The sequence below is a fragment of the Carcharhinus amblyrhynchos genome, chromosome 16, assembly GCF_965287045.1.
Source record: "Carcharhinus amblyrhynchos chromosome 16, sCarAmb.v2.hapA, whole genome shotgun sequence".
NCBI classification, from domain to species: domain Eukaryota; kingdom Metazoa; phylum Chordata; class Chondrichthyes; order Carcharhiniformes; family Carcharhinidae; genus Carcharhinus; species Carcharhinus amblyrhynchos.
This window is the reverse complement of record NC_137339.1, coordinates 58,550,778-58,573,161: the sequence shown is the minus strand read 5'-3', so window position 1 is coordinate 58,573,161 and position 22,384 is coordinate 58,550,778. Positions and strand designations below refer to the sequence as shown.

The window sequence follows — 22,384 nt, the reverse complement described above, 5'->3', positions numbered from 1 at the left end:
TGGCCCGTACCCGATGTCTTACATGAGAAGGTTGTGGCTGGAAGAGTTATGCAACATAAAGCCTGCACAGTTTTCAGAGTAGGTGGATCCCATCATACCAGAGACACCACAGGAAATTGCTCTTGCCTTAAACTTTCTCAATGTACTGTCTATGGCAGCACACTAGGTTTTGGATCTAGAAGACTCCATATAATCTAGAAGTTAAGCATATGGTTCTCAGTGGCCAACATGACGATGACAGGTCTGAGCAGTTCAGGCCCTTCCAGATAAGATGTGTCACGTTGTGAGAACAGTGCATTATTATGGGGCACGAAAGTGGTCATTCCCACTCCCACTAGAAAATTATTGCAAGAGTTAAATTACACCCACCCTGGGATGATAAAGATGAAGATGCTCGCTCACTCTTATTTGGGATAGATATCAACATTGATAATTTAGTCAATGCAATTAATACCAAATTCCAGCAAAAATTGTCACCCGCAGCCCTAATGCAGCCTTAGGAGTGGCCAGTTCAATCATGGGTGTGATTACATGTTGAGTTTGTAGATCCATTCATGGGCTCCATATTGTTTTTGTAATTGTATAGGGTGTTGGTGAGACCACATCTGGAATATAGTATCCACTTTTGGTCTCCTTATTGAGGAGGATGTGGTGGCATTGGAGACAGTTCAGATCTGGTCCACCAGATTGGTTCCAGGGATGAAAGGGTTGACTTATGAGGAGATTTTAAACTTAGGCTTATACTCACTGGAGTTTAGAAGGATGAGAGGGGATCTGATTGGAGTATACAAAATATTAAAAGGGATTGGTAAAGTAAACGTAGATCAAATATTTCCCCTTGTGGAGCAATCTAGAACAAGAGGTCATAGATACAGGTTGAGGTGGTAGATTTAAAACAGAGATGTGGAAGAATTACTTCTCGCAGAGGATGGTGAATTTGTGAATTCAACAGAACCAGCTGCAGCCAGTGACTCAAAGCCCCGACTCCCCCAAAGCCACTCCACCACCTCAAAGGCACAAGCCAGTAATATGATGAACACTCACCATTTGCTCAGGTAAATACAACAGCAGTAAACTCAGACTCCAAACCATACAAAACAAAGCAATATTTCCTCAGCTAACAACCTAAATGTCCCCGTATTCTCTATAGCCACACAAGGAGGCTTCTTCTGAAAACCTCCCAAACCCACTACTTCTAGCACCTAGAGGAGCAAACACAGCCAGGCAATGGCAACAGCACTACTTAAAAGCTCCCCTCTGTCGTATAAGGCTCTAACTTGACATACATCACTGCTCTCTCTGCCAAGGATCAGATGGGATAAACCTGCATCTCACCACCACCTTCTCAGTACCAAATAACAGGGAACAAATCAGAATCCCTACTGTACAGAAGAGGCCATTCAGTCCATCGAGCCTGTAGACAACAATCTCATCCAGGCCCTATCCTGTAATCCCACATATTTACCCTGCTAGTCCCCCTGACACTAAGGGGCATGGCCGATCCACCTAACTGGCAGACTAAGGAATAAATTACCAGCTTACCTAACTCATACATCTTTGGAATGCAAGGAAACCAGAGCACCCAGAGGAAACAGACACAGGGAGAACGTGCAGACACCACACAGATCAGTGACCTGAGACCAGAATTGAACAAGGGTCACTGGCGCTGTGAAACAGCAATGTTAATTACTGTGCCATGATAGCCATACCTGCACCTACCCATCCTGAATGTGGACTAGCAGCATACTAACCCAGAACATTCCATTACACTGCACAACCTTTTCTCTTAACACAAAAGAAAAAAGGGAGTTAAGCAAGCTGAAAGATAAGGGCTGTGTTATACTAATTGGGCAGGCAATTTTCAATCCCTCCTCCTAAGTTACCATTGTTGGGTGAAACACACACAACTGTCCCATCTTCGTACAGGCTCAGGTCAACCACAGTTCGAAACGGAGGTTGTTTCCAGTTGATTAACCAGCTGTTCCAGTTACTGGCCAGGATTCGCTGCTGCTCAATGTTCCGGCAGGCCTGGTAACACAGAGCCCACGCCTGTTCCTCACTCACAGGCTGCCCATGCTCCGCCAGCAGCTCCCGGAGGGATATCTGCAAGGGAGCAGCCACTGCCATTTGTAATCCAAAGCCTTGAGGGGAACCCTTCCAAACTAGGCTATATGCTAGCCAACTCTCTTTTATAGAAAACCAGCGGTGAGCAGCTGTGAGAACTTTGCACAAAACAAGCACAAATGAGCTGAGGTCAGAGAATCAACCTGAGCTAATTAATGAGCAATCATTTAACACATTACTACTTAAAGAACTCCCTGCTCACTCCAGTATTGCTGCTGTTTGTGCATTCAGTATTGGCAATGAACCTTCCACTTCTATCAGCCACCTTTACCTCTCTCTGTTTGTCTCTTTCTCACACTCTTGTTCTCTCTGTTTCACTCATTCTTGTTATCTCTCTCTCCCTGTCTTTCTCTTTCTTTCACTCTTGTTATCTCTTTCTCTCCCACTTGCTCTCTTTCATTCTTGTTATCTCCTTCTCTCCCACTTGCTCTCTCTTTCATTCTTGTTGTCTCTTTCTCTCTCCCACTCTCATTTTTTCCCTCTCTCACTCTTGTTCTCTCTGTCTCTCACACTCTTGTTCTCTCTCATTCATTCTTGTTACATCTCTCTCTCTTGTTTTTTCTCTCTCTCACTCATTCTCGCTATCTCCTTCCCTCCCACACTCTCTCTCAAACTCTTGTTATCTCCCTCTCTCTCATTCACTCTATTCATCATCCTGATAACCTCCCTTCATCACTCACCTAATGAAGGAACAGTGCCCTGGAAACTTGTGATACCAAATAAACATGTTGGATTTTAATTTGTTATTTGTGAGATTTCTTACTGTGATAACCTCCCAGCAAAAAGGGAAGAGTGGTGTCAGCCACAGTATTTGAAACAGATAATGCTGATTTAACTCAGGCAGCAACTGTGGAGAGAGAAACTGAGTTAACATTCTGATCAGTATTACACATGCTTGAGAATTGGAGGCTAAGGATATTCAATGTACAAGTAAATGTGAAAATGAAATAATTAATTTGAGAATCAATGCTATCTTAGTACTAAATACACAAGAACCTAAGGGTTGGTCAGTATAAGAACACCCTTTCTCTTTTTCAAATAATGCCAGGGGGTCTTCTATGTCCATGCAGGGGAAGTGATGGCATAGTGGTATTATCGTTATCTATTAAACTCAGCTAATGTTCTGGGGACCTGGGTTCGAATCCTGCCATGGCAGATGGTGGAATTTGAATTCAATAAAAAAATCTGGAATTAAGAATTTACTGATGACCTTGAAAACCATTGTCGATTGTCAGGGAGAAACCCATCAGATTCACTAATGTCCTTTAGGGAAGCAAATCTGCTGTCCTTACTTGCTCTGGCCTACATGTGACTCCCAGAACCACAGCAATGTGATTGATTCTCAACTGCCCTCTGAAATGGCTTAGAAAGCCACTCAGTTCAAGGGCAACTAGGGATGGGCGCTAAATGCTAGCCATCTCCCACAAATGAGTAAAAAAAGGGTAAGACCATGCTTTGGAGGACACATGAACAGGATTCAGGCACTCCTTGTCTGCATTTGGCAGCACAGCAACACCTGGTACATTGTGAATTGAATTTATATAGCTTATTTCATGCCCTCAGGACACCCACAGCACTTCATTGCATTAAATTGTGAATCATAGAAAACTCACAGTACAGAAGGAGGCCATTTGCCCATCAAGTCCATACCAAAAACAATACCACCCAGGCCAAATCGTTGTAACCCCAAGTACTTACCCCACTAATCCCCCTAACCTACGCATCCCAGGATACTAAGGGGCAATTTATCATGGCCAATCCAACTAACCTGCACATCTTTGGAAACTGGAGTACCTGGAGGAAACCCACACAGACATAGGGAAAACTCCACACAGACAGTGACCCGAGGGTCAGGATTGAACTGTGCACTGTGCTTCCTACACATGTGCAGCTGCCATTGCAATGGTGCAGGAGATGCAGTGTTAGAGCAGCTGCATACTTCACCCTGAAAGTATCAAAATGAGCAGCAGGATAGCTAACCCCATGACAGATAAAGTGGGGAAGATGCCAGTGAGGAAGCAGTGGCAGCAACAATAACTGTTCCCATTGCCTTCCAATGAATGTGACAGCTCCAACATTACATAATGGAATAAACCAAAGAACCATGCGACATCTGATGTGAATATTTCTCGCTCAGTTAATTTACCACCTTCTTAAGTAAGATTAAATAAAATAATCTTTAGCCAGTATGTGGCTGGAGATGATAACACTGGATTAAGAGTCTCATTCCCCACTAACTGAGCTCATTGGGCTGTGGGGGAACTTTGTCCAATTCTCATTATCTGAAACTTTCCAATCTTCGCCCCCTACCCACCCAATCTGTGCAAGAAAGCTTTGGGCCAGATCGCTTGGGAAGAGTTCTTTATGTTTTGTTCCATTGTGAAATGTTGCATTTGGCACATTCATTGTTATAATTGTTGATGGTTGGAAAAACCCATCTGATTCACTAAATTCCCTTTAGGGAAGGAAATCTGCCATCCTTACTTGGTCTGGCCTACATGTGACTTCTGAGCAATATGGTAGACTTTCAAATGCCCTCTGAAATGGAAGGTAGCCAGGGAAAGACAGTGAATGCTGGCCCAGCCAACAATGCTCACACCCCATACATGAATAAAATAAAAAATAATGCTGCCACTCTACTACTTTCTTACTGACACTTCCTCCTTTTACACTGTTATTGACTGACTATCCTGGTCCGCAATTTGAGGTATTGATAATGATGTTTGTCCTTCGAGTTTGGAAAAGGTGATGGATGAGTCATCCGACTCATCAACACAGAGATGGACACCGAGCCACAGCCTGGATGCAGTGCTGGAAAGAGTTGAGTGTTTTCTTTCATTCATTCGTGGGACATGGGCATCGCTGGCTGGCCAGTATTTATTGCCCATCCCTGGTTGCCCGAGGGCAATTGAGAGTCAACCACATTGCTGTGGCTCTGGAGTCACATGTAGGCCAGACGGGGTAAGGACGGCAGATTTCCTTCCTAAAGGCGAATAGAGAACCAGGTGGGTTTTTCCAACAATTGACAACAGTTTTGTGGTCATCAGCAGATTTGTAATTCCAGATATAATTGGAAATGGTACACTGTGATATGGACACAGTTGCTGCTCCATGACTTGGTTCATGGGCAGCAAAAGACATTGACAACAATCCTTTTTGAAAGTGACTCAGGACTCTCCAGTGACTTCCTTCTCTTGCTGATTCTTCCAGCTCATGCATCTTGATGCCCCACCACTTCCAATTTCCTACAGCCATGTGCATCCGACCTTGGTTTCTTTTGCCAGGCTCTTGCTGTCCATGCAGCTGCTGTCTCAGACTGTGATGGTCCTCCATTCTAATTCCATACCCTGCACAGGACAGTTGGGCTTTCAGGAGGGTTTGGTCTAAGATTTTGACGTTTGTAATCCAGTCTCGCCAATGGATGACAAGGATGGAGAAAAGAGTGCACATGTGAAATAGTTCTGCATACTTTATGTGTTTGCCAGTCCAGGTGTCTTTCTTTTATTGTCACTGGACTAGTAATTCAGAGCAAGAACTGACTACGTGGGTTCAAATCCCGCGATGGGAGATGGTGAGATTTGAATTCAATTTAAAAAATCTGGAATTAAATGTCTAACGGTTATTATGTAACTATTGTCAATTGTTGTAAAAACCCATCTGGTTCACTAATGTACTTTAGAGTAGGAAATCTGCCATCCTTACCTGGTCTGGCCTACATGTAACTCCAGATCTACAGCAATGTGGTTGACTCTCAACTGCCCACTCAAATGGAGGGCAGTTAGGAACAGCCAATAAAGGCTGGCCCCACCTGCAATGTAGAATCCCGTAAAATGATTTTTTTAAAAATTCATGGAATGTGGGTGTTGCAGGCTGGATGTTACAGCATTTATTGTCCACCCCTATTTACCCTTGAGAAGGTGGTGGTGAGTTGTTGAACATCTGTATGGTGTAGGTACACTTGCAATGCTGTTAGTGAGGGAGTTCTAGGTTTTTGACCCAATGACAATGAAGGAACAGTAATCTATTTCCGAGTCAGGGTGGTGATTGACTTGGAGAGGAACTTTCAGGTTGTAATATTCCCATCTGAGTGTTACCCTTGTCCTTCCAGGTTGTAGAGGTTGTGGGTTTGGAAGGCACTGCCTAAGAAAAGTTGGTGAGTTGCTGCAGTGCGTCTTGTAGATGGTACACACAGCGGTCACTGTGTTTCAGTATTGGAGCGAGTGGACGTTTGTGGTTGGGGTGCCCATCAAGAGGAGCTGCTTTGTCCTGAATGATGTTGAGCTCTTGAGAGTTGTTAGAGTTGCAGCCATACAGGCAAGTGGGGAGTATTCCATCACATTCATGACCTTATAGATGTGGACATGGTTTGTGGAGGGTCAGGAGTTGAGTTACCGCGGGATTCCCAGCCTCTGATCTGCTTTGGTACCACAGTATTTATATGGCTGGGTCCAGTTCAGTTTTCTGGTAACCCCAGGAATCTCAAGGGATGATGGTTAGATCCTCTCTTGTGTAGATGATCATTGCCTGGTACTTGTGTGGGATGGGAGGGGAAACGTCCCATGCAAACGTTTTTGGCAAGTGCGGCTGGAAAACCACATCCAATGTGTCAGCTTAGATTTTGTGTTCATGTGGAGCAGGACTTGAACCAATTAGAATGTGAGAAAGCAAGTGTCGGCCATAACATCCCTTGAGTCTGCTCTAGTATTCAGTAACATCATGACTGACCCTCAATCTCATCTTCATTTCTGCCTTTGATTTTCCCCCATTTGCTCCCCTCATACCCCAACCTTCCACCCTCCCCCCACTCTCCACCACACTTCCAAAAACTCAGCCATCTGAACCATGAATCTATTCAATCCACTGAACATTTACAGTCCTCTGGGGTAGATTGGGGCTTCACAATCCCCTGAGCCCTAAATGATCAAACCCTTTTCTTGATATTACGTCCATGCCCTCGGAGACAATCTCCCAGAGACTACCCTGCCAAACCCTCTCAGAACCTTAATTATTTCAATGAGAAGTCTCATCCTTCTAAACTCCAGAGCATAAAGGTCCATTCAACTCAACCCCCATGATCTGATTTGACTTGATTTATTATTGTCACATGTATTAACATACAGTGAAAAGTATTGTTTCTTGCATGGTCCACAGAGAAGGAAATGAGAGAGTGCAGAATATAGTGTTACAGTCAAAACTAGGGTTTAAAGAACGATCAATTTAGTGCGAGGTAGGTCCATTCAAAACTCTGATGGCAGCAGGGAAGAAGCTGTTCTTGAATCGGCTGGTATGTGACCTCAGATTTTTGTATCTTTTTCCTGATGGAAGAAGGTGGAAGAGAGAATGTCCATTGATCATGGGGTCCTTAATTATGCTGGCTACTTGGCCGAGGCAATGACAAGTGTAGACAAAGTCAACGGACAGGAGGCTTGTTTGCGTGATGGATTGGGCTAAATTCAAATTTTTGTAGTTTCTTGTGGTCTTGGGCAGAGCAGGAGCCATACCAAGCTGTGATACAACCAAAGAGAATGCTTTCTATGGTGCATCTGTAAAAGTTCGTGAGAGTCCTAGCAGACATGCCAAATTTCCTTAATCTTCTGAGAAAGTATAGGCATTGGTGGGCTTTCTTAATTATAGTGTCATCATAGAGTCATAGTGTCATAGAGGTTTATAGCATGGAAACAGGCCCTCTGGCCCCATCTGTCCTTGCCACCGCCCTTTTTTTTTAAACCGCCAAGCTATTCCCAATTGCCCGCATTTGGCCAATATCCCTCTAGACCCATCTTACCCATGTAACTGTCTCAACGCTTTTTAAAAGACAAAATTGTACCCACCTCTACTACTACCTCTGGCAGCTTGTCCAGACACTCATCACCCTCTGTGTGAAAGAAGTGCCCCTCTGACACTTCTGTATCTTTAAACCTGTGCCCTCTAATTTTAGATTCCTCTACCTTTGGGAAAAGATATTGACCTGTGGCCCTCATTATTTTATAGACCTCCGTAAGATCACCTTTCAGTCTTCTACACTCCAGAGAAAGAAGTCCCAGTCTATCCAGCTCTCCTTATAACACAAGCCATCAGGTCCCAATAGTATCCTTAGCAAACATTTTCTGCACTCTTTCTAGTTTAATAATATCCTTTCTGTAATAGGGTGACCAGAACTGTACACAGTATTCCAAGTGTGGCCTTACCAATGTCTTACACAACTTCAACAAGATGTCCCAACTCCTGTATTCAATGTTCTGACCAATGAAACCAAGCATGTCGAACACTTTCTTCACCACTCTGTCCATTTGTGACTCCATTTTCAAGGAGCTATGAACCCTGACCTCTAGATATCTTTGTTCTGTAACACTCCCCAGTGCCCTATCATTCAATCTATCAAAATGCATCCCCTCGCCTTTATCTAAATTAAACTCCATCTGCCATTCATCAGCCTACTGGCCCAATTGATCAAGATCCCGTTGCAATCCAAGATAACTTTCTTCACTGTCCACTATGCCACCAATCTTGGTGTCATCTGCAAACTTACTAACCATGCCTCCTATATTCTCATCCAAGTCATTCATATAAATGTCAAATAACAGTGGACCCAGCACTAATCCCTGAGGCACACCACTGGTCACAAGCCTCCAGTTTGAGAGACAACCATCTATAACCACCCTCTGGCTTCTGTCATTAAAACAATTTTGTATCCATTTAGCTGCCTCACCCTGGATCCCTCTGAGATTTAACCTTATGCAACAACTTACCATGTGGTACCTTGTCAAAGGTACGGAGGAACCAGGACAGGTTGTCAGTGACCTAAAACCTGAAGCTCTCAACTTTGTCCCCTTTGAAGTAGACGTGGCATGTTCTGCCACGTGCATGTTCAGGGACACTTCCTGAAGTCAATGACAATCTCCTCCGTCTTGTTGAGGGAGAAATTATTGTTGTCACACCGGTTCCTCTATTTCAGCTCTTATAGGACAACCATTCTTACTCAGCTATTACTGAGCCATGACTGATACCTATTGCAAACAGGCCTGGATATCATTCCATCATGTGCATTGCATGGAATCATAGAAAACCTCCTGTGCAGAAGGAGGCTATTCAGCCCATCAAGTCTGCACCAACAACAATCCCACCTAGACCCTATCCCTTAACTATTCCAACTTAAAATCTATCTCCTTTTCCAAGCTTATGGTTATCTGCCCAAATCTCTTCTCCTGTGACTCAGTGTCAAATACAACATGGTGACACAGTGGTTAGTACTGTTGCTTTGCAGTGCCAGAGACCCAGGTTCAATTCCTGGCTTAGGTCACTGTCCGTGCGGAGTTTGCACGTTCTCCCTGTGTCTGCGTGGGTGTTTCTTCCGGATACTCCTGTTTCCTCCCACAATCTGAAAGATGTGGTGGTTAGGTGCATTAGCCATGTAAATTCTCCCTCAAAGTACCTGAACGGGCACTAGAGTGTGGCAACTAGGGGATTTTCACAGTAATTTTATTGCAGTGTTAATGTAAGGTAACTTGTGACACTAATAAATAAACTTTAAATTTTGTTTGCTAATGTTCCTGTGAAACGTCTTGGATGTCTCACCATATAACAGATGATGCATAAATGGAAGTTGTTTTGTGGATTAAAATAAAATTATGAATACTTTATTGTTATTTATTTGAACATCAAGTATTGGTTTGAACCTCAAACCTGAATTTAGCAGGATTGTGTATGTCCCAGATAAAGCAAAATACTCGGATTCTGGAATGTGAAACATTTTCTGCGTTTTGTGTTGGTATGTCCAACTTAGTCTGCAAATCTTGGCTCTCGCCTTTGCATCTGAGATTTATTGGTCCAAGCCTTACTCCAGCTTTCTCATTCCAACGTAAGAACTTCCAATCATCCACTGGGAACCAGAAGAAGCTAAAGGGCTGGATCTTGTTGAAGCTTCAGGGATCTTGACTGCTGGCTGGAGAGCTGGCAGAGGCCAGGCCTGCCTCTTTTCTGGAGGTCCCCTGGACCACAAGTCAATCAGGCTGTGGTGAAGCCAGACATGGGCCTTCCCCTGGACTCAGGCCCTCAGGAGCTGAGGTCCAGCTGAGCAAGAGCTGCCAGCCAATTAGAGACTGGCAGCTCTTGCACTCAGCACCATCATGGAGAAGGCTGTGGTCTTAAGAATACATCCCGGGCTCTCAGAGTAATGGAGCAATGGTTGGGGGAGGTGGGGTGGAGGGGAGGGGGTGGTTGGGGTAGTGGGGGGGGCAGTTTCACTGGGAGCTGGCTGCAGAGGGGTTCCAAAGCAAGAGCAGGAGTTGGCTCTCAGCCACTACCCACTTCCTCATATGCAGTCCCTCAGTCAGGCATTGAATGTTTTTGATTGAGGGACCCATAACCCCCCCAGCGATAATGACAAAGTCTGTGGTGACAGCTCAGAGAGGTTTGCTGGAAGCTCAGAGTGGCTGCCTTGGCTCCAGGGCTCTATCAGAGAAAGCATCACTGGGGACTTCAGGAATCTAGCAGGCCTGGGCTCTGGTTTCAGACAGCCGTGGGAGTGTTGAATCTAAACCCAACCAAGAATGGCACTGGCCTCATAGGGGTGAGCTCTCTCAGGGTGACTGTACATCCGTCCTCTGTAAGAAGTCTCACAACATCAGGTTAAAGTCCAACAAGTTTATTTGATAGTAAACCCACAAGCTTTCAGGATGATGTTCCTTCGTCAGGTGAGCATTCTGAAAGCTTGTGGGTTTACCATCAAATTAACTTGTTGGACTTTAACTTGGTGTTGTGAGACTTCTTACTGTGTTCACCCCAGTCCAACACCGGCATCTCCACATCAGCTGTTGTCTGGCCAGCCTGGTTGGTGTCTGCAGAGAGCTCACTTTAAGACCCAGCAGTCAGTAGTCAGGTCACCACTACAGCCATCTCATGTCCCCAATATGAAAACTCAGGGACTTTCTATCTCCCAGGTTGGGAAAGCACCTCGGAGAAAGATGTGCAAGGTTATGTTGATCGGCAATGCTAAATTGATCTTAGTGTCAGGTGGATTAGCAGGGTAAATACAGGTTACAGGGATAAGGCCCTGGTGAGATTGTGATCGATACAAACTCAATGGACCAAATAGCCTCCTTCTGTACTGTAGGAATTCTTTGATTCTATGAAATGGAACAGGTAATCAAACAAAACAGGAACATGATTTTCCCTCAAAGGTAATTAACAGTCATGTGAAATCAAGATTGAAATCTGAGCAAGAATTTTAGTGATGTAGCAGAGGTAATGTGAATCTTTAGGGGGCCTGGATATGATGTAAGGTCTGAGTTAAATGGAACGAGTGAGTGTTGATGCTCTGACTGTGAGAGATTGATCAAAATAATTGCTTCCGCCAGCTCTGGGAGCTGGCTGTACTTCTACACTGTGCCTTCTTCTTCATCACCAAGCTCATTCCCTTCACCACCTCCACTCCATTTCCTCCCGGCGCATCCTCACGAGGCTGTGGAGCACAGCGAAAACAAAATCCAATTTCAACTCAATCTGGGTTGTATTGAAGGACCCCTTCTGAGGTTTCCAGAGAGTCCTGGTACTCACATCTGAATCAAAAGCCTGCATTTCCAAGTCCCATTCCACAATCCTGGGGGAATTTGTATTAAAATTTTTAAAATCTGGAATTAAGAATCTATTGATGAACATGAAATTATTGTCAGTCGTCGGAAAAATCCATCTGGTTCGCTAATGGTCTTTAGGGAAGGAAATCTGCCTTCCTTACCCAGTCTGACCAATATGTGGTTGACTCTCAACTGCCCTTTGAACAAGGACAACTAGGGGTGGGCAATAAATGCTGGCCAGCCAGTGACACCCATGTCCCACAAATGAATAATAAAAACAATGAATCTATGTAAAAGAAGAGTGGGTCAGTTTTCTCACGTGTCCTGATCAATATTTATCCCTCAATCCTTAAGAAAAATCCCTCAAACAATTTACCTAAAAGGAGAGTTTATCTGCTCATTATCTCATTGTTTGTAGAAGCTTGCTGTGCATAAATTGACTGCCACATTTCCTGTAACAGTAACCGCAGTACACAAGCAGTTGATTGACTGTGAAGTGCTTTAGGATTCTCTATGACAGTGAAAGGCGCTCTATAAATGCAAACCTTTCTTTGTTTAATCAAGCCAGGAGGTAGCTTTTGAAACACATAGTACATAATAGAGCAGCATGATGGCACAGTGGTTAGAAGATCACAACAGAAGGGTGGTGACCACTGATGCAAGGCCACAGATAGTAATCATAGAATCCCTACAGTGCAGAAGAGGCCATTCAGCCCATTGAATCTGCATTGACTATCCAGGCCTTATCCTCATAAGCCCTTGCACTACCCTAGCTAGTCCCCCTGACACTAAGGGACAATTTAGCATGGCCAATCCACCTAACCCACACGTTGTTGGACAATGGGAGGAAACCAGAGCACCAGGGGGAAACCCACGCAGACATTGGGAGAGTGTCCCAGCGCCATACGGACAGTGACCCAAGGTCAGAATTGAACGCGGGTCCTTGACGCTGAGAGGCAGCAGCTAACCACTGTGCCACCGTCATGCCCCTTTATATTCATGTATTAATGCATCACAGTTTAACTCTACATGACAATTGTGCAAAAGGCAGCTTTGCTTCTGGGAAATGGATTGAATAATAACTAGTCACTGCCATGCCATTAAATGAATCAAGTCCTATTCGTATGAGAGACAGACAAAAGTATTTCACTGTCTGTGAAACTGTCTTGAGATTGTGAAAGGGATTATTTAATACAAGTCTTTTTCTCCTTAATATTGAAGGATAAATAAGGCTGCATTGATGTCCCATAACCAATGTATGTTTCTACTTTTTAAATGGATTTGCTCTTCCTGTGTGGAAATAATGCAACTGCTTGGCTTAATTAAATCTTGAAAACTTTATTGTTGAAGAAGTGTTCAGTGTGTTGAAGGAAACAAATGTGAAAATAAAAACAAATGTGAAAATAAAGTAACTGTAAACAATGATTTTTTTTTCCACCAGGAAAGCAGCAAGAGGAGGAAAGGCATGTATATAACACATTTCCCAGACCTCAGAACGCTCCTAAGTGTTTCGCAACCATTAAATACTTTTGAGGTACAATCACTGTTACAATATAGGAACCATAGCTGTCAATTTACACCCAGCAAGTTTCCATAACCAGCAATGAGCAGATAATGTTTCAAAGATAATGACAATGATAATGACACGATGGTGAGTGGAAAAGCAAATTGCATGGAGGGTGTGGAAAGTCTGCAGAGAGATCTGGATAGGCTGAGTGGGCAAGGACCTGGCAGATGGAGTATAATGTTGGTTTATGTGAGGTTATCCACTTTGGTAGAAATAATAGTAGGTGGGATTATTATTTAAAGGGCGAAAAGCTGCAGCATGCTACGGTGCAGAGGGACCTGGGGGTCCTTGTGCACGAATCGCAAAAACCCAGTCTGCAGGTGCAGCAGGTGATCAAGAAGGCGAATGGAATGTTGGCCTTTATAGCGAGGGGGAGAGAATATAAAAGCAGGGAGGTCTTGCTGCAACTGTACAGGGCACTGGTGAGGCCGCAGCTGGAGTACTGTGTGCAGTTTTGGTCCCCTTATTTGCGAAAGGATATATTGGCCTTGGAGGGCATACAGAGAAGGTTCACCAGGCTGATACCAGAGATGAGGGGGTTAGCTTATGAAGACAGATTGAATAGACTGGGCCTGTACTCATTAGAGTTTAGAAGGCTGAGGGGGGAATCTTATAGAGACGTACAAGATAATGAAGGGGCTAGATGGGGTAGAGGTAGAGAGATTCTTCCCACTTAGAAAGGAAAACAGAACTAGAGGGCACAGCCTCAAAATAAGGGGGGTGCAGTTTAGAAAGGAGTTGAGGAGGAACTTCTTCAGTCAAATGGTGGTGAATCTCTGGAATTCTCTGCCCATTGAAGTGGTGGAGGCTACCTCGTTGAATATGTTTAAGTCACGGGTAGATAGATTTCTGATAGGTAAGGGAATTAAGGGTTATGAGGAGCAGGCGGGAAAGTGGAACTGATCCACTTCAGATCAGCCATGGTCTTACTGAATGGCGGGGCAGGCTCAAAGGGCTAGATGGCCTACTCCTGCTCCTATTTCTTATATTCTAATATTTTAATGACAGTGTTTGAGAGAGAAATTTTTCTCAGCACATTAGTGAGAATGCCCCTTCTCTTTTCTAACAGAATGGTTGTGCACCTTTCAAACCGGCAATCTCCACCAACTAGGACGGGACAGCAGATTTGCAGGAATGTCGCAACCTGCAAGTTCTTCTTTAGCTCATATAGCATGCTGACCTGGAATTATTTTGCCATCCCATCACTGTTGCTGGCTCAAAATCCTAGAATTCCCTTCAAAGAACAAAGAACTGGAACAGGACCTTCGGCCCACCAAGCCTATGCTGATCACACTGTCCTATCTAGACCGAATGCCTACATCCCCCACCTGTTTATGTGTCTATCCAGGTAAGAATGTCACTAACGTGTCTGCATCAACCACCTCACTCAGAAGTACATTCCAGGCCCCACATCATTCTGTGTAAAAGAACTTCCTCCCACACATCCCTACTGAACCTTCCCCCCTTACCCTGAACTTATGCCCCCTTGTAATTGATATTTCTGCCCTGGGAAAAGGCTTCCGAACTATTCGCCTTACCCATGCACCTCATAATTTTATAAACTTATATCAGGTCAGCCCTCAGCCTCCGTCTTTTCAAGGAGAACGATCCCAGTTTATTCAATCTCTCCTCATAGCTAATAACCTCCATATCAGGCAACATCTTGGTAAATCTTTTCTAACAGCAGTGTGTGAGTAGTTGCAGTGATTCAAGAAGGCAGCTCACCACCCTCTCAATTAGGATGGTTAAATAAATGCTAGTCTAGCCAGTGACACCCACAGCCCATGAAAGAATGTTTTTGAAAAGGTCATACTTCTGCACCAGATGCACAATTCAAGAGTTGCATTGCTGCAGCATCAGGGAAATGAAGAATCATTGAGCGTTACAACATTTTTTCCTGGGATTCATTTTTTTGGGGATTATTACCAGGTAGCAACCCTTGTAGCTCAGCCCATTGTCTTAGTTCACCACCTGGGGCTTAACACCCAACTTTCAAATAAAATTACACAGCAATTACAGCACAGAAGCAGGCCGTTCGGCTCAACAGGTGTCTGCAGTTGTAATGGAACCTGTCATCAAAATTTTTTTTAAGACAGAGAAAAAGTAATTTATTTATTAGTCAGAAGTAAGGCTTATGTTAACACACTGCAATGAAGTTACTGTGAAATTCCCCTAGTCACCACAGTCCTGCGCCTCTTCAGCACATCTTTCAGACTGTGGGAGGAAACTGGAGCACATGGAAGAAACTCACGCAGACACGGGGAGAACATGCAAACTCCACACAGACAGTGATCCAAGTGGGAATCGAACCCGGGACCCGCTGTGAAGCAGCAGTACTAACCACTGTGTTACCGTGCTGCCCCAGCCCTAATTCAAAAGGGAAACTGAAAATTAGAAACCAAAACGTCTAAGGAGATTGAACCTAGCTAAAATCACCTCACTCGGCAGTGCATTCCAGGCCCCACATCCCTCTGTGGCCATCAGAGCTCAGTAGAAATTGATGAGTCCAGTGATGTAGTTGATGCAGGCTGCAGATGATGGAGACTAGATTCAGAACCTGAGAATAGGCAAATGCAGAATTACTGTATTTGTACAGTTGCAGCTGCTTCTGTTACTGGGAGATAACACCAATGGATCTACACCACTTAGACTCAGTTGAGTAGATTCTGTAGACGTCCACCATTTGTGTTAAAGGCTGTGCCCATGGAACTTGGGTTGGTTGGGTGTTGCTATTGGCTAGGGGTCAGGCTAAAACCTAGAAGAGCAGCTAGAATTCTTCATCAGGAAGAAAGAGTTTTGAAGGACTTTGTGACCAAGTTTGATTACAGATATGCTAGTTTGTAATATATATCCTAGATCTATATGCAATTTAATGTGCAACTTATAATCAAGCACAATTTGCCTATTAATTCATGTTTAACATGTTGATTTTAGAGTTCAGGGCATGAAAGATAGTATTTGGTGTTCTCTTTGTTTGACTCTGGGAATAATAAAAATGCTTGTTTTAAATTGTGGAATCTTGTAGCTTCATTCTTTCGATAACTGGGGATTCAGATTTCTTATACTTTTTAAAAAGTTCCTGGTCTCTAACCAACATTGTGATACAGTACTTATATCCCACACTAACCTCCTCCTAACCTATTTCCTCAGGATGTCCCCAAGTGCTTTACAGATAATAAAGTACTTTTGAAGGGTAGAGACAGTTCTGATGTTGGAAAGGGAGCAGCCAATTTGAACACAGTAGGGTCCCACAAACACCAATGTGATAGCACCAGATAAACTGTCTTAATGACACGCATTGAGGATAAATGCTGGTCACCTCATCAGGGTGCGATCCCTACTCTTCTTTGAAATCATACCATGAGGTATTTTACACCCACCAGCGAGAGCAGATGAACTCTGAACTTAACATTTAGTTCAAAAGATGACACCTCCAACAGTGCTCCAAGAAGCTTCAGCCTAGATTTTACACTCATCGCTGTTTGATCCCATAAGTTCTGACGTGGAAATGACTGCTACGCACTGAGTCAAGGCTCAGTCAAAGACTTCAGCAATGTTGGTCATATCCTCAAGAACCGCCTTCCTAAACCCCTCTGATTTAATTCAGCTTTTCCGTCATTCAAAAGCAGATTTGACTGTGCTTTTGGTCTTCTACCCCATTCACCACACTTTGCAAACCCTGCCCCACACAACATCCATGTTTTCTCTGTGATGCATCTTGAACAATTCCTACATGAAAACACCACATAAAATACAAGCTGCTGTTGTCGTATATTAGATTCCAGGAAGGCCTGCCTTTCTAAACCATATTATACTTTAAAAAAATCAATCCTGAGATTCTGCTTAGTTTTCACAATGCTCATTTAGGAAGTGAATCACTTTGAACTTAATCCCAGAGGGCTGTAATTATCCATTTGGCTCCCCTCAATTTGTGTATCACACAATTTTCACAGGCAGTTTACTAATGATACTTGTAGTTCTTAATAAAAGCAACTCACAGATTGAAATAGAGACACTACCAGGAAGAGAAAGTGGGCAGACAAATTTTATTTGATGCATAAACTCATCATTGCTGCATTTTCAGGGGAGTAACGCATGACTCTTCATGACATTCACCACAATTTAGATCCCATTACCCTTCATAGAACAAAAGATAGATGACATTAACCTCAATTTAGATGTTGTTACTCACCACAGAAGACATGAAATGATAGAACTGTCTGAATATTATAACTTCAGTGAAAGTCTTCATCATTGTTATAATCTTCAATGAAGAACTGTAATCTATGTCATACCATACTGAGCACTGTTTTAAATATAAAATTTCACTTTGTTCCACAATTTACTCCACTGTTGATTAAACATAGGAGCACAAGATTAGAAGTGAGGAGATGGAGTTCCTTGATATGAGAGAGAAGGCCAGAGACTGGATCTGGAGAACGCACTCCTCATCTGTGGCTGGATATTGAGGCAGATTTAGGTAAAGGCAGAGGAGTGTTAAAATGAAGGTCTTGAACCCCTCACAGGCTGTAGGAAGTAATTGGAAGTGCACAGTTCAGAGCTGAAGACTGGGGTTATGGACTGGACTGGAATGGGAACCCACCCACCTCCAGCAATGCTCCAGATGGGGATCAGATAGTGAAATGAAGGAACATAAATGGGCCCAGTAAATGCTACTTTAAAATGTGAACTAGAAACTTAAAAATAATGACACCTAAACCTGAGCACAGTTTTTTTTCAGGGGATTGACACCTGTGAAAGAATCCAATCCAATTTGAAATTTTGTCACTATCGTGGTCATTCCTGAAAAAGTGTAGTTTATTTATTAGTATTACAAGTAGGCTTACAGCAACACTTCGATGAAGTTACTGTGAAAAGGGATTAATCAGAGACAAATTTACAACAATTGGTTTGAGTTGAATGTCTGTTGCAAGCTCCTCTGTAATTACACAGCAGCCTCCATTTGCATTGTGGCTGACCAATGGGCTCAGTGGTGGTCACATTGTCCAATCCTGAATTCAAATATTCAAATCAGAGAAGCTGATGTTGGGGGGAGGGGGGGCCGCCGCAGAGGAATAAGACTTTGCAAAGCAAGTCATGAACAGTGTGTCCCTAAATGTACTCCAAACCTGAACTGATCCCCTGGTATCACTCATTTCTAAAACTGACCCTCAAAATAAATAAGTGGAACTAAGGCGGCTGGTATTTACAGGGGTTTAAAACATTTAATACGACACCAAAAGAATATAACTCTCTGCAATGCAAGTGCACCTTATACTCAGTTTATCACAGTGCAGTGGCCTTTGCCTCTCTCACTGTTCACAGACAAATAAGCAATTCCGTCCATGTCACTCACATACTAATCTTTCAAGCAGCATCACACACACTTCATAATACACAGGTTTACAGTGTCTGACCTGGTCAATGCAGTACGTTACAGAGTATGTGGAAGATTTCCAGTTACTATTCTGCCAGTTCAGGTGTTAAATTAACTTGGGTTGGGAAGGAGCATCTTAATTTGTCCCAGCTGAGAAGCCTTGTGAACCCAACCCACCATTCAAATGCAGTTAACCCAGCTCAGGAGCAGCTGCTGGTTTTGTGCTCTCCCTGAGCCCCATCTGCACCAAGAGTGGCAATTTCAGATGGGCGGGACCCCACGCAGTCTGCGGATTACATTGGCAATCCTCTTTGCCACCCCACCGCTGGGCTCAACTACCTGGAAGGTCCTCGTGAGAAGATTGTAGAAGGAGCCATAGCCCACAGCTACCACGGTGCAGGTCAGGCAGATAACATTGTAGGGCATGCTGAAATCAGGAGTTGGCAAATTCACCAGCAAGGCCTCAGTGTAGAGTCTGACAAAGTAAATGGAGGAATCGACAGTTGGAAACCTGCAACAAAAGACACATCTCACTGGTCAAAAAACAAATGGCACTTCCAAAACAAATCTTCTCACTCCAAATGTATTGTTTTCCTGATGTAAAAGTGTCATTAAAAGAAAAAAGGGTCAGGCATTTCCAATCTATAGGGAGCACCCTCCAAGCTGAAAAGCAGCTTCTAATTGACAACGTGAGCATCACACCTGGCAGCCTTTAGGGGAGCTCGAGAGGATAAGCACAGCTGCAATTCAGGAGCTAAATTCTATATCGTGTTCTGTGTGACATACTTTATTTGTCTATATAAAATGGTGTATTCTCTAATCGACCATGAGCAGTCTCTCAGATTGGCTGGTGTTTCTATATGGCTGCCCATCTAAGACAGAGATGAGGAGGAATATCTTCTCTCAGCAGGTAGTGATTCTGTGGAATTTATCAGAGAGCTGTAGAGACTGGCTCGTTAAGTGTGTTCAAGGCTGAGATAGACAGATTTTTTAATCAGTAAGGAAATCAAGGGTTATGGGGGTAAAGCAGAAAAGCGGAGTTGAGGATTATCATTTTAGATCAGTCATGATCCTACTGAATGGCAGAGGAGACTCAATGGGCCGAATGGCCTATTTCTGCTTGTACGTCTTATGGTCTAACAGTAAGCCAGCTCTATAGCATGCTGTTAGGCTCACCAAACTCCAACCACCATTTCCCCCAATGCTTCCTACTTGGAACCAGCTAACCTGCAATTTCTTTTAACCCTTAGTTTTGCTTTGGGTTTTTCCTTTTTGAAACAAAAGGCCTGCACACAAGATCTCCTTATTTGAATTCGAAAGAAACAAGAATCAGAAAATAAATTCACATCAATTATACTTACAGTCTGGTGAAGAGAGGTGTGAGCTCAGTGCTATTCATTTCCACGTTTACACTACTTGGCACCAGCGCGCTCAGTACAGATGAGCTGTGAAGAAAAGGAAGTGATGAGGAAGATACCAAACATAGCACTGACATCTCAGAAATCCCATGGCATCGCTCATCATGATGGCAGAGCTTGCAGCCTGATTCTCCTGTCTTAATTCCTAGCTTGACCTGCCTCTTGAAGACCGCTGCTCAACGATTCCACACAAAAATCCAAGTAACGTGAACTGCGGTTACACTACTGGCGTTGATTAGTTGCAAATTTCATTCTTTAGCTCAAAACCAGTCAAGACAAAATGCCCATCCATTTCTTCTTTTGAGCATTTTATCAGCAGCACAGAGTGACATTTAGAGAGCAGTGGGTACACACTAGACACTATGCTTCTAATTGTTCCACAAGGAACAGTGACATTGCTCACCATCAGTTGGAGGATAGGACGTTGTTGCTGCATTCTCTTGTCACGCTCCCGACTCAGTGACTGAAAAGTCAAATTCTATTTTTATTCTTGTTTAGACCAGGATTTTTCTCACATTTGGAAAACTAAGATTAGAAAACTATTGGATTAGAAATAAGGGAGAGACTGCATAATTCAATGAAAATTGTGCCTTTTATTACATGTGAATTTATTTACCATAAATATATCTAAATTTTAAATTCTACTATTTCTAAATCAGATAGGTATAGATACTCATTAGCAACACTGGAAAGCTGGGATCGAGTTTAGCTTAACCAGGGACAGTTTGGGGCTTTGGCACTACTGGGAAGATGTTCCTAGGGTGTGGTAGCACAGAGATGGCGAACATAGGGTTAAGAAACACGTGGATGGGAGTGGAAGATGATCCAGGGGATTAGCAGAACTGGAAGAGTGAACTGAAGCTCGTCGAGGCTCCTCCAACATCACCTTCCAAACTCGCAAACTCTACCACCAGGAAGGACAAGGGCTACAGACACATGGGAACACATCACCTGCAAGTTCCCCTCCAAGTTGCTCACCATCCTGTTTGCAACTATATCTGTTCCTACGCTGTCACTGGGTCAAAATCTTGGAGCTCATTCTCTAACAGCACTGTACTTACACTACATGGACTGCAGCAGTTCAAGGCAGCAGCTCACCTCCAGCTTCTCAAAGGGCAATTAGGGATAGACAATAAATGCTGGTCTAGCCAAAGATACCCACATCCCATGAACAAATATAAAAAAAATGTGGGATCTGACACACTTTGGGCTGGATTCTGTATGAAACAAAGAGGGTGGACATTAGCCTGAAACAAGCGAAGATCCTGGCAGTGCTGGCTGCTAGAGATCTCTGCAAACTTTGAATGCAGCAATGTGTGACTGGTTCCAAAATCAGTCTATACTGCAGCCAGTCTGTCTGTCTCACTTTGTCTCTCACAAACAGATATCACTAATTGGAAGGCTTGTGTTTTTGAATTATCTCCAAAATGCAGGTGATGATAAACAAAGTCTGTTTGCTTGAGAAATTGGCAAGATTTAGTTCACTTTCTTTTTGTGAAAAAAAATGAACTTGAATAAGAATGCAGGAAGATTCCATCTTACTGTCTCAATTACACTCTTCAAAGAATGAAAGAAAGAAATCCACCACCATCGAAATGGAGGTAGGCAGAATGCAAATTTGTACTTTCTTCAGATTGACCTGATCGCAGCACTGATCTGAGCAGGGCCCATGTTGCCCATGAGCTGAGCACATGGCAAGGGACACACTAATAGCAAAAGGGAAAAGGAGACAGCTTCAGGTTCATGGATGCACTGCTGGAGGCCTTAGTGTTGGAAGTGGGCAAAAGCTGACAACTAAGTCCAGAATACTGGAAAGTGAGGAGAAACATTTCAGCAGTCAGGTTAACTAAATGCGACTGAAGCACCCCGCAAACTTGTGCATACTGCACAGGCTCATACCATATGATCTGGAATCAACAGTGCATCAAAATATCAAACTTAGTGTAGGGCTTTAAGAGGTGTGAAGACCTTCAAAGGAAAACAATTGCAATCAAAGACTCAAAAAGCAACTGAATGCATTTGCACCGACTGTACAGTTTTAGTCCTGCTTTGGAAGCTGTTCAGGAAAGGGTTGAGACCTAGAACGAGGGTTTGTTTTATGAAGAAAGACTGTGATCACACCGAGTCAGTGATCTCCCTAACCAGGATCACACCGAGTCAGTGATCTCCCTAACCAGGATCACACCGAGTCAGTGATCTCCCTAACCAGGATCACACCGAGTCAGTGATCTCCCTAACCAGGATCACACCGAGTCAGTGATCTCCCTAACCAGGATCACACCGAGTCAGTGATCTCCCTAACCAGGATCACACCGAGTCAGTGATC

At 43.6% G+C, this 22,384-nt stretch overlaps 1 protein-coding gene across 1 annotated transcript in view; it reads right to left on the bottom strand.

Moving 5' to 3' along the window:
* Positions 1–17,290: 17,290 nt before the first annotated feature.
* The window catches only part of pigt (phosphatidylinositol glycan anchor biosynthesis, class T), a 29,759-nt gene continuing 24,665 nt past the window's right edge, over positions 17,291–22,384 (bottom strand). Inside the window, exons 11-12 of the mRNA XM_080205152.1 lie at positions 20,002–20,085; positions 17,291–19,151 (exon numbers count right to left, since the gene is read on the bottom strand). Of these exons, the coding sequence (XP_080061278.1) occupies positions 18,902–19,151; positions 20,002–20,085 (334 nt within the window). The 3' untranslated portion in view covers positions 17,291–18,901. The remainder of the gene's footprint in view (positions 19,152–20,001; positions 20,086–22,384) is intronic.